Source organism: Furipterus horrens, unplaced genomic scaffold (genome assembly GCF_987537825.1).
Source record: "Furipterus horrens unplaced genomic scaffold, mFurHor1.1.pri manual_scaffold_1, whole genome shotgun sequence".
Lineage (NCBI taxonomy): Eukaryota > Metazoa > Chordata > Mammalia > Chiroptera > Furipteridae > Furipterus > Furipterus horrens.
In genome coordinates this window covers 108,411,178-108,423,299 of record NW_028327171.1, presented here as the reverse complement: position 1 = coordinate 108,423,299, position 12,122 = coordinate 108,411,178, and the positions used below count along the sequence as shown (strand labels likewise).

General features: G+C 43.4%; 1 protein-coding gene and 1 non-coding gene across 6 annotated transcripts in view; both read right to left on the bottom strand.

The window, feature by feature from the left end:
• KALRN (kalirin RhoGEF kinase) overlaps positions 1 to 12,122 on the bottom strand; it is a 684,790-nt gene that overhangs the window by 384,025 nt on the left and 288,643 nt on the right. For all 5 annotated transcript variants that reach the window (XM_090277665.1, XM_090277675.1, XM_090277684.1 and 2 more), the window contains exon 6: positions 8,701 to 8,823. In XM_090277665.1, coding sequence (XP_090133791.1) covers positions 8,701 to 8,823 — 123 coding nt within the window. The remainder of the gene's footprint in view (positions 1 to 8,700; positions 8,824 to 12,122) is intronic.
• LOC150021671 (small nucleolar RNA SNORA72) lies at positions 11,493 to 11,638 on the bottom strand. Its single transcript, XR_016513381.1, has one exon. It is a non-coding gene; the product is annotated as a small nucleolar RNA SNORA72 (small nucleolar RNA).

Below are 12,122 nucleotides of genomic sequence, written 5' to 3'. Positions count from 1 at the left end.
TCTTCCTTCCTCATTCTGCACTGGTTGACGGTTTTTTTTCTTCTTTATGTTCCAAGTCATTGATTTGAATCCTGGTTTCTTCCCTTCACCATTGGTTTTGTGTGGATTTTCCTTTGTTTCACTTAGCATAGACTTCACTTCTTCTCTTATGCGTTTGCCGTACTCAAGCATATCTGTCAAGCCTGTGAGCATCTTTATCACCAGTGTTTTGAATTCTGCCTCTGTTAGGTTGACTAGCTCCTCATCTGTTAGCTTGGCTATCTCCTCGTCCCTTAGTTCTCCCACTGGAACCTTGATCCATTTCTTCTTTTGGGCTTCTCTGTCTCCTCATTCTGACAGGCTCCTGTGTTTGTTTGCCTCCACATCCCAGGTACAGCTGCCGCTCCTGTTACATTGTAAGGGATGGAGCCTTAGGAATTCGTCAGTACAGGGCGACCTGTTTCACCACGTTGTGGTGCTGTATGTTGGGGAGGGGTCTGAGAGGGAACAATGCCGCCTGCCCAGCACTCACCCCTTTTCCAGGCACCTCTCCCACTTCTGCACCAGACTGGCGCCCCTCTAGCTGCTGCCCTGGCCATTGTTCCCAGAGTGCGTGAGTCTGTGGACATTCTAGGACCATGGGGGCCCTTTAAACAAGTGGACTCTGCTGAGACCAGCAGTTTCTGCCTCCACCCCAATACCCACTGGTTTGCAGAGTCAGAAGCAATGAGGCTTGATTTTCCCCAGTGCTGGGACCATGGGCTGCGAGGTCCGGTGAGGAGCTGGGAACGCTCCCAAGATGTCCCTCCTGACTTTTTAAAACGTGTGACTGCACTTTCTGCCAGCCTGCCACTGCCACTGCTGCCACTGTCACCACACCGCATCCTCTCCATCCTGCCTCCACCCCTCCTATCTGTCTGGATGAATATTTTTTCTTTATATCTTTGTTTGCTGGACCTCCATGCAGTTTGATTTTCTGGAACTTCTGGTTGTTTCTAGTTTTGAGGTAGTTATAGTCCTTCTTAGTTATGGAGGGAGAAGCAGCGTGTCTGTCTACACCTCCATCTTGGCTGGAAGTTGTGAATTTTTTATTTCAGTATTGCATTTTTCCTTTTGTTTCTTTTTATAATTTTTATCTTTTTTTTACTAATGTTCTCTATTCAATTTAAGATTATTATCATACCTTCCTTTACTGCTTTGATCATAAGTTCCTTTAGGTTTTGGATTTTTTTAAAACATTTAACAATGGCTACTTTGACATCTTTGTTAAATCTGGCATCTAGTGGCTCTCACAGAAAGATTCTATTGCTTGCTTTTTCCAGTGGATGCCTTTTATCTTTTTTTTTTTTTTTTCTTTTCCTGGTTATACTTTTGTTTCTTTGCATGCCTTATAATTTTTTGTTGGAAACTAGACATTTCAGATACTATATTGTAGCAACTGTGGCTACTGGTCCTCCCACTTCTACGGCTTGCTATTTTCTTGCTTATTTGTTTAGTAACTGGCTGGATTGTTTTAGTGAAGTCTATTTCCACCTCAGCCCTTACAGCAGAAATCTCTGCTGTTGCTCCTCAGGGTGCAGTCTCAGGTGTGGCACAGTCACCCTGGGATGAAGTGGTCTTGGCAGTGCTCTCTTTAACTTTCTCTATCTCTTTCCCTGACCATATCTAGCTGTTAAATTCCATGAATTATTGTTTTCAACAGTGTCCTGGGGCATAAATTTCTCTACAGACTTATCCAATCAAATTTGGGCTCCTTTAAGCCCTGGCTGCTGTGGTTCAGTGGATTGAGCATTGTCCTGCGAGCCAAGTGTTGCTGGTTTGATTCCCAGTCAGGGCACATGACTAGGTTGCACGTCAGGTCCCCAGTTGGGGGCACGTGTGAGAGGCAACCACACAGTGAAGAAAAACAAAATTTGGGCTCCTTTGAAGAGATAGTTTCTGAAGTCAGTGCTTAAGATTTGCTCTGGTCCCAGGAGGTCTCTTTCCCTCGTTCTCTCTGGAAAACGAACATGCCCATCATTCATTTATCCTCTATCTCTAATGACTTTGTTAATCTTCTCCCAATTGTCCTTCACCAGAGCCTCCCTGAGGGCATTTCTGAGAATGCTGTTGGTTTGAACTTCTCCACTCTGTTGCAAATGAAGTCAGTTGCTTTGGGGAAAGATCTGGCACTCACTGTACTACAGTTTGTTTCTACCCCCAGGAAGAAATTTCTGAGACAGGGTTCTGGAGCTGGCATTAGGGAAAATGATGTGCTTCCCTGAGTGACAACCCCACTGTAAGAGCTGAACACTCAGTGGGTGGAGATGGGCAAGTAGCCTCAAGTCTTCTTGGTTTGCCTCTCACAGCATGGCTGTACATTACAAGTTGGGACAGGGGCAGTTGGGGCCCGAGAATTCTCAGCAGTATTGCACCCATGGTAGAGCCACTGTTCCATAAGTGGGGGATAGGCAGCAGGAGTTCCCAGTTTTTGGCCATGCTCAACCAGAACTTAGCTATAGCAACAGGTAGTTTAGGGCAGGATAAGAAATGCCCCATCTAGGATCTTGGAGAGAAAGGGAACCCTGTGTCCTTGGTTGCAATAGTCTGGAGTGAAGTCTTCATGTTATTGAGCTGGGATGGGAGAGGGAGAGAGCGGATCTGGGTTAAAATAGCACAGACTCATTGTTCTTATTGAGGTTTAGTAGATTTTCTTGAAGAACTGTTCCTTCATTTGCTATATGCACTTAGACCATTTCCAGAGACTTTAAATGTATTTAGCCATGGCCAAGAGGCTCCGTTGGTTGGAGCATCTTCCCATACATCAAAAGGTTGTGGGTTCAAATCCTAGTCAGGGTACATACCTAGGTTGCAAGTTTGATCCCTGGCCAAGGTGCGTACAGAAGGCAATGGATCTGTTTCTCTCTCACATCGATGTTTCTCTCTCTCTCCACACACACCTTCCTCTCTCACTAAAGTCAATAAACATATCCTTGGGTGAGGATTAAAAATAATAATGAAAAAATAATTTTTACCAGTTTTGCTGGTGAACAGGTCTGTAGAACTCCTCATGATGTCATGCTGGAAGTAGAATATCTTTCAGAACTTGAGATGCTTTATTTTAGTAAGTAACTATTTTATACAAATACCCACAGAACAATAATTCTCTAACCTTAATGTACATGTAAATCACCTAGTAAACTTGTTAAAGATTTAGGTTTCTAAGGCCTCATCCCCAAGAAATTATAATTTTCTAGGACTTGGGTGGAAGCCAAAAGGAAATCCACATTTTTAGCAAGCTCACTACATGATTCGTTGAAAAAAATATATTAAAAAGACTAACACATACCAGATAAGAATGATGTTTTCTTTTCTTTTTCTTTTTTAATGGAATCTGTGTTTATAATGGGGCTTTGCAACTATGGCAGGGTCAAATACTGGCTACTTAAACATCACAATGTGTTTGTGTGTGTGTGTTTACACACCAAAATTTAGAAATAGGAAGTGCTGCCGTTTTGGGGGTGGGGAAGTGCTTTAGCATGGTTTAGGGCTGCCAAGATCAAAGGCAGCAGAAGCCCCCAGAGCAAGGCTTCTCAGATTGGGGTCAGAAAACCTGCCTCAGAACTTTTCTTTTTCTTGCATCAGATCTGACTTTTCCTTGGTGCTACCATTCCTCAAAACAAAGAGAGAACACCACAAGCTTTGCTGCAATTGGTCTGATTTGCACTCCATCAAGGGGAATATGTGCCTCTGGTGAGAAAATTAATAGGATTAAAGCAGCTATCAAACATTCCACAGCAGAAAAGATTCCTACTGCCTCGCTGCACGTGGTTATCACTAATGTGAATCCCATTGTTGTAATAATAGAAAATGAATATTATTTCCTATTTTAAAATTATAGACAGAAACCATTAGCAATTAATTTTTTTCCCAAAGAACTGGCTAATTAGAATTGTAAATAAGGCTGCTATGTTTTTATGTCCTCCTGTGTCTTTTTCATAAAGAACTAGAACTGAATAGCTAGGTGATTGTTCTGTTGCATATTACAGCCCAAACCTACTTCCATCTGCCCACACTCCCATCAGAGCAGAAGACCACACTCAGGAGGAGGATAATTTGTGATAAAGGCTTCCACAACAGAAGGCATATTTTAAAAAGAGGAGGGCCTCAGGGAACTCAAGAAACCTGGCTTTCTGAGGCACTATAAGAAGCCAGACAATATTTTCCTACTGGGTTAGGTGAGTTATTATAATTATTTATTTTTTAAAGATCAAAAGAATAGGATTCCCCAGTGGGAACTGCAAAAAACATGTTAGATAAAAAGCCAAAAATCAACCAATTTTAACCTTTTTCTTTTACAACTGCTCACATACCATACCCAAGGAGTCACTCCCACACTCCCAGCATGTTAACAATTGACAACCTTTATTGGTACCAAGTCATAGATAAAATCTAGGAAATTTCTGATTTTTTTCCTCCATGATTTAATGATATGCAATTATTTCTCAGTAATTGTCTCCTTAGCTGGAGTCAGGTCTTTAACCAGTATATAACACTAGGCACATGAAAACAAATCTTTGAAAACAGGTAAATTATAAGTTTATCACTTTCATTTACCAAAAAAAAAAAAAAAAAAAAAAAAAAAATGCCTAGGGCTTCTTTAAATTATAAGTTCTTTGGTACATTATATAGTAAATTCACAGATCATAATTTACTATCAATGAATGAACAATGGGCAAATTGGTACTGATTGAAAAATATCCCCTCACTTAAATTGAGCCTCTTTTATTATACTCTACCATAGCATCCCTTACTCTTCCAACAGAAAACTTACTGGTTTTAAGTATATTTTTATATGAGATTACATATTTAACACAGATGGAAAAGACCATCTCTCTTTTATGCACCACTATATGCCCAATATCCAGCACGATGTCTGATCCTTAATTACTTGTGGAACATGTAAATAAAGTCATTAGATTCTTGGGATCTTAAATTGGGGAAGTTGATTGATGATAGACTTTAGGATTCCTTTGAATTCCCTGAAATTATCTAAATCAATTTGTTTATATATACATTTCTCAGGGAAAAGACTCACCACATGCATTAGATTTCAAAGGGGTCTGAGACCTCCCCAAAAGGTAAGAAATCATTGGCCTATTTCAGTTATAAAACAGAATTCAATACCAAAGAACTCCCCTGTAGCCTAAAACAAAGTATGCTACATGTACGTACCTTCACATGAAAAGATGCGTTTCTGTGTGTATAGGTGTGCGTATAACTCCCAAGAACAGAAACAGAAATACCTCAGTGAATTTATAGAACAATCTACATTCTCACTTCCCCTGAGTAACTGATCATTCCTATAGTCACTGGGCTCCAGGAGTAGCTGCTTGTATTCATCTGTTTCTTGGCAGGAACATCCATCACTCAGACCAGAGAAAAGAAGTCTGTAATTCCCTCCTTTCTCCTGTTTGGGATGCTGACATCCCTCTTTGTGGAAGTTTCTTTTAATAACAAACCTGTACACCTTCCAGTCAACAAAAGCATGGGCTCTGGTCATAAAGCACACGTGTCCAAGCAATTTGATCCCTTGCCCTGCGGCCAGAGAGGAGATGCAGTCTGACCAGGCTACAGGGGTCTCCTAGTGCTGCAGGTATTCAGGGGCTGGAAGACTGAGATGGGCTGGAATAGGCTAATTGGCTGTTCCATATTAAATATTTCTTCCTTCTCTCCCAGCTGCTGAAGACACTTACCTTCAGTAAATTTTCTCCCTCATTTTTCTACTGAATATGGAGACTTCAAAACTAAATTTGTCAAAGAAAAGGTTTTTGATGTGCCACTAACTCTGTTACCCATATTAACAGAGAGGAGCAGTGGTGCAGATAATTCAAAGCCAAAGGCTCTTTCTGTATAGCTTTGTAGTTCATTGTTTTGAGGGGCTTGGTGGCAGACTTACCTCCCTAATTATGTTTGTCTTTGCTTCTTATTAAAATGAGTTGTCTGCCTTAGGGCCAGGCAGTGGGGCAACATGAAGATTCTGGCACAGAATTTGTAAAATTCACCAAGTGGATTCCATAAGGCACACAGATAATCAAACCTGACTACATTTGAATTCACATTCTTAATCACCTGTGATCAATTGCTCTGCTCCTCTGTGACTGAAGTGAGCCAGGGAGGAGACATTATTATAGGAGATTAGTGGGAAGGCAATAAGTTTACATTTAGATGAAGACACAAGACTGGCATGGCTAAAATTGATAACAAAATCAATGTTGATGTTTTGCCTGCCTGGACCCACAATCTTCTATGTTGCAGTCAGAGTTTTCTTTCTAAGCAAATTTCCTGATGTTCATCTTTCCGTTACATCCTGCAATGGCTCCCTGTGCTAGTCATTAGGGCTATTCACAAATATCTGACTCTCTCCTCCTCAACATGTGTTAGGACCATACACTTCCACCTACACAGTGAGATGTGGCTGCAGGACTGGTCTTGGCTCATGAAATATGAGTGAAATTGGCATGTGTCACTTCTCGGTGGATGGTTCCAGAGCTTTGTCTGGTGAGGCAACTGGCAGCATCTGAGACTGGCTGCTCCATCAACCTGGGTCCCTGAGTGACTGTGATGAGCAGAGCTCTCATCAGCCAGTTATGGGCATGTGGTAGGTGCAAGAAATAAACATCCCTGCCCTGGCCAGGTGGCTCAGTTGGTTAGAGAGTCACCCTATGCACCAAAAGGTTATGGGTTCAATCTCTGGTCAGGGCACATACCTAGGCTGCAGGTTTGATCCTGGTTGGGGCATGTACAGGAAGCAAACAGATGTCTCTCACATTGATGTTTGTCTCTCACTCTCTCTCTCCCTTACTCCCTCTCTAAAATCAATAAAAACACTTCCTCAAAAGAAAGAAAGAAAAGAGATAAATCCTTGTTGTCTTAAACCACAAAGATTTTAAAGTTCTTAATTAACTCAGCATATCTCTGTCATGTCACATGTCAAGCTGCACCATGACTGTCTGAGTTATCTCCCCAACTAGACACTGAACAACTTGAGGCCAGGATTATTTCTTATGCAGTACATTAAGTCCAGTGTGTAGCATATTTAAAACAATGTCGTAGAAAATGAAATTCTCTTCCATCCTGGCCTCTGTGATCCACTATGTGTATGTTTTTCCAACACTTGCTCCCCTATCAGTATCACTGGCTGAAATGAAGGTGTCTTTGGTGTTCAGATATATGAGAAATGGTGAAGCTATCCTTTTGGATCAGTACAAGTAGGAAGAGCTGGCAGAGGGGAGAAAGAGGCATAATTTAGGTTACAGGCATTTCAGATACAATACATGGTCAAGGGACTCATAAGATATTAAAATGAAGTCTTGGAGTGACCACACAGAAAAAACAGTATCCCAAAATGTTTTATGAGGGATCACAGGTGTTATCTGAACTAGACTCCTACATCATCATCATCATCATCATAATACCAATATTTACTAATAACATACTATGTATCAGGCACAGCTCCCACCGCCTTACAATTAACTCCTTACAACTCTATGAGGTAGCTATTATTATCTCCATTTTATAGATGAAGAACAGAGAAGGAAAACTCTGACTCCAAAAAACCTCCACTGCCTTGCGGCATACCTCTTCAGGGGAAAGGCTAAGGGAGTAAACCCCGACAGAAAATCCGGAGCCGGAGTCCCTAAGGCGGTTTGACGTTGTAGTCAACACCGGCAACTCCTGCGGCGCACCTGAAGCCAAGCTGTATTGACTCCGTCTTTCCCTTGGACCCTTCAGCTGCGAAGAGAGGGGGGGTCTGCTGCATGGGCAACAGCAGACCCTCCATATCACCCTGCCCAGGCTCTGTAGCTTCAGCTTCACTGGAGAGGACACTCCAGCGTCATCGCAAGATGTCGATTCAACACGGGAGGAGACAGATACCATGTCACTCCCGAGTCGGACTGCACAGCCATTCTCGGCGGTGCAGATAGACTCTTAAGAAGCTACACCATCGTCTCTCGAGACGGACGGCTGCCGACAATAGATGAAGAAATTAAAGAACAGAAAGGTAAATTCCCTATGGCCACACAGCAAGTAAATATCCCTCTCTGAATTCAGTGTCTGCTTGAATACTCCCCATGATGGGGAGCTCACTAACACACGGTGTATTCCCTCCCCACGAGTCATGTCCTGCCCCCCCCTCCAACTGCTGTCCCTCAGACATTTGTGCCTTTAAAACCAACACAAAGCAGTTCTACCCTCTTCTTTCCAAGGTCATCCTTCACATATATGAAGGAAGCGGTTGTGTCCCTTTGGACTCCTCTTCCCCAGTCTAAACAGCCCCTATTCACTCCATCCCAGTGTGCCACAGCCTCAGGTCCCTCATCACCCCAGCACAGTAACACACATGCGAGTTCGTTAAGTCAGCAGAATGGAACTGTTGACTCTCCTTTCTAGTCTTGCACTGAGCTAATGCCTTCTATAACCCCAGCAAATTCCTTTCACCTTGTAAAGCAAGGTCTGGAGGCAGAAATGGGACCATAATCTGGTACAGAACAGCTGGCTGGCCACATGTCCTGCACATGTCCCCAGTTTGGCAAATGGGATGCTAAAGGATCCACACATTCAGAGTTCCTCCTTTCTACTCAGGTTGGAAGTCTGTTCCTGCCTCTTCTCATTCTCCCCCCTCCCCTCCCCCACCACTCTCCTGCCCCAGAGGCAGTGCTGAGCAGGCGCTCCACTCACCATGGAGTTCATGGCGAAGTGATTGTGCTGTGTCTGGAGGTCTAGAGCGTGCTGGTAGCTGACTCCAATCTCCGTATGGCTCTGGAGGAATAATTCCTTGTTGTGGCTTATCCAGTCGAACATCTAGAGGGGACAAGATCAGACAGAGTAATCAGAAGGTCCTAGGGCCAACAGAGCAAAACTTTCAGGGCTACTGGAAGACAAAAAGCCCCTCTGCAGGTTCTCAGTGAGAACAAGTCATCACTCTTAGAGTAGGGTGGTCCATAGGCTGGTCTCCCAGGAGAGCCCTCACTTTTAGCATAAGGACACACCACTGGCCTCTGTGTTTCTCTACAGAGCCTAATAGAAAAAGAGTAAGAGAATCAGGGAGATGAGGGTGAAAGCTATTTACTTCCCCTTTGTAAAAACTTTTAGAAAGCCTCAAGAGGGCCCCGCGTGTGTTTCAGCGACAAGTGATGAGGGGACAAGCTGGGAGACTCAATCTATTCCCTGCTGCCCCAGTAGAGGAGAGAAAACCCTGTTGAAAGCAACAGGGCAAACTAACATACCACATACACAGTAACCAATCACACACTTCGCTGAATTGACTTTGAACTGAATCAACCTGCTTGCAGTTCCACGGAGTCATAAGTCCAGGGTTTCTGCTATAACCCATCAGGAACTAGAAGAAGATTCTAAGGGTAGAGTAAGTACTGCTTGTCACAGTGGGCACTGAGCCATTCTCTTCCCCGTAGCTCTGTACCCTGGTTTTCACTGAGGTTTCTCCCAGGCAGCCCACATGCTTTAAAGGTTGCTGACCAGAACCCCAGCTCCAGAGGACAGCCTGGTTACTCTAAAGGTTATCCCTCCCCAGGACATCAGATCTAAGCTAATCAGTGTACAACATTTCCTGGTCAACAGGATTTTCTCAGAAATAGGAATGTTATCCAATTCAGTACAATAAAACATGCTGGAAGGTTCTGGGAAAACAGAAGCCTAGTTCTTTGGATATCACCCCTCTTCCTCTGATTCTGTCATTGTGACCCTAAGCCTCAAATTGCTGAGCCATGCCTACTCTGAGCCATTCTACTGGCAGCTTGAGGGTGAAGCCTAAGGACAGAGAAAGGGTATAGCCAAAATAATGGGGGGAGGCACAGGCAGAGCCCTGATTGAGTCTTCCTTATCTCCACCTTGTCTGTGGACTTCCTTACTACTAGAATCAAGAAATCCTCTTTATTATTCAAATCTACTTAAATTGGATTTTCTGTAATTTCCCGCCCAGATCAGTCAAGTAATACAACCAGGAAGGGTGTGAAACCTTTGGGGAAGAGCACCGCTATACTTGGAACTCATGCTCTGCCGTTTGGGATGGGCCGAGGGCTGCCGTAGTAGTGGAGTCAGAGAAGTGGGCCCACTTGAGACCTACTAGGAACCAGACTGAGGACTTACTATGGTTCAGGAAGGGAGGGCAAGGAAGAGTTTGGGAGAGGAGCCAGGTGTCTGGCATGGCACCCTGGCCCTGGGTCCTTGTAAGAAAAGTTACCACTACAGGCGCTACCTAAGGAGGAAGGTAAGAAGCTAGCATGGGGAGACAGTGGGTTCACTTTTAGGTGTGTAGAGTTTGAGAAGCTTCTGAGCATTTCAACTGCGTGTGCCCTATGGGCAGTTAGATTTACATGTCTAGAGGTCAGGAGAGAGTCATTGATGCTGTGACAGCTCCCACTGAAGTATAAAAACATCACCTTCTGAAGGCAAATGTGCATGATTCAGAGATGATTCTCCCTTTTGAATTACCTGGCTCACTTCTGGCTACCTATACAAATAATAAAGAGCAAAAGTATTGTTCTTTACTTTCAAGTGTCAGTGGATGTTTCAGGCTGGGGGCTTCTGTAGAGGCTGCTCCATATCTGCTGTCTGCACTATCCTGGGTCTGCTAGTCATGGCCAGCCCCACATTGCAGGCACTAGGGCAGGGCTTTTTAAAAAAAAAAAATTATTAAGTACCAAGTGGGAAAGAAGACAAGTGCCCAGGAGTTTAGAGGAATCTCATTCTGTAATGTTTGATCTTTACATTTCTGCATCTCAATCCTATTTTAAAATAATTTCTCATCTTTTTTCCTTATTGACAAAATAATCAATAAAGTAAATGCAAATCTGAAGTTCCTGAAGTCCTTGGAATTTGTGATGAAAAGAGATCACTCCACATATATTCTTGGCTATCCCAGTGCCCGAAAAGTGACCTTCCCTATATTTTCTGTTAAGTGCCATTTAGATATGCAAATAAACAGTGGAGTAATGTGCTAGCTCCAGAATGATTAGATGGCACAGTGCCAGGTCTGTGCTGGATTACAGAGCAAGGAAACCTAAACACGCAATTAGAGTAGAAAGCAGTCAGAAACTTGGATTAAAAGACATGCCAGAGTGGAGAGTACTAGAATAACTGTGCACCTAACTAAATGGGCTTCTCACAGAATGGGATGGGAGCCCATGCCATTCCACCCAATCGTGCATTCCATGCTGGAGCCCACAAGCTGCTCTCTGCTGGCTGGGCATTCTGGGGAAGTTTAGCTGTGCTGGAGGCAGCGTTCCAAAGAGGTGACACATGTCTCAGGCAGAGAGAAAAAAAGACCTGCTCAGGGGACCAGATGGCACCATGTGATATCAGGAATCAGGGTTACTCCAACATGCCTGTTTGCTAAGGAACTGTATCGTCTGCTCTGGGCCTGAATCTGTTGCCTAATTGTATATGATCTTTACCCTTGCAAGCTTGGCTGTCTGTAAGGATCATTTTCATTTCTTTTTTTGTTTGTTTTGTTTTATCACCAGCATTTATAAAACCAGACCCAGGGAAAGAACTTGGTCTGGGGACACATGCATGGCCTTAATATAGTGAATTTTTAATATCATTTTCATTTCTATTGCATTCAGTGAAACTGGATGCAGAGAGAGAATATGTGCGTGTGCATATGTGCATATGTGTATATGGGCGCACTCATGTGCTTTTGTGCAGTCAGGCTGGATAAAGACTAGGCTGGTTCCAAGCCTGGCGCTGTCACTAATCACCCATGGGGCTATGGGTGAGGTTCCTCATCTCCAGTCTTTTCATTTGTGAAGAATAAGCGGTTCTCAGGCTGGAGGTGAGCATCCTGGCTCACAATCCGCTCAATTTGGAAACTTACAGAGTGTGCTTTTCCATTCAAAATAAAAAGTCTTATTGAGTCTCCTGGATCAGAAGGTATATTCATCACTGCAACTTACATTTTTAAGGTTTTGAATGAAAGCATGTCGATGAGAAAACTGACATTAATTGACAGCCAGAGAAAGGCAGCTTCATCTCAGCCCTGATGTGTGTCTGGTGTGTTAAGAGTTTAAAATGTCCATTTGTACCTTCCACTCCCTGCATCCATCAGGCCCACTTTACAGATGAAAAACAGGGGCAGAGAA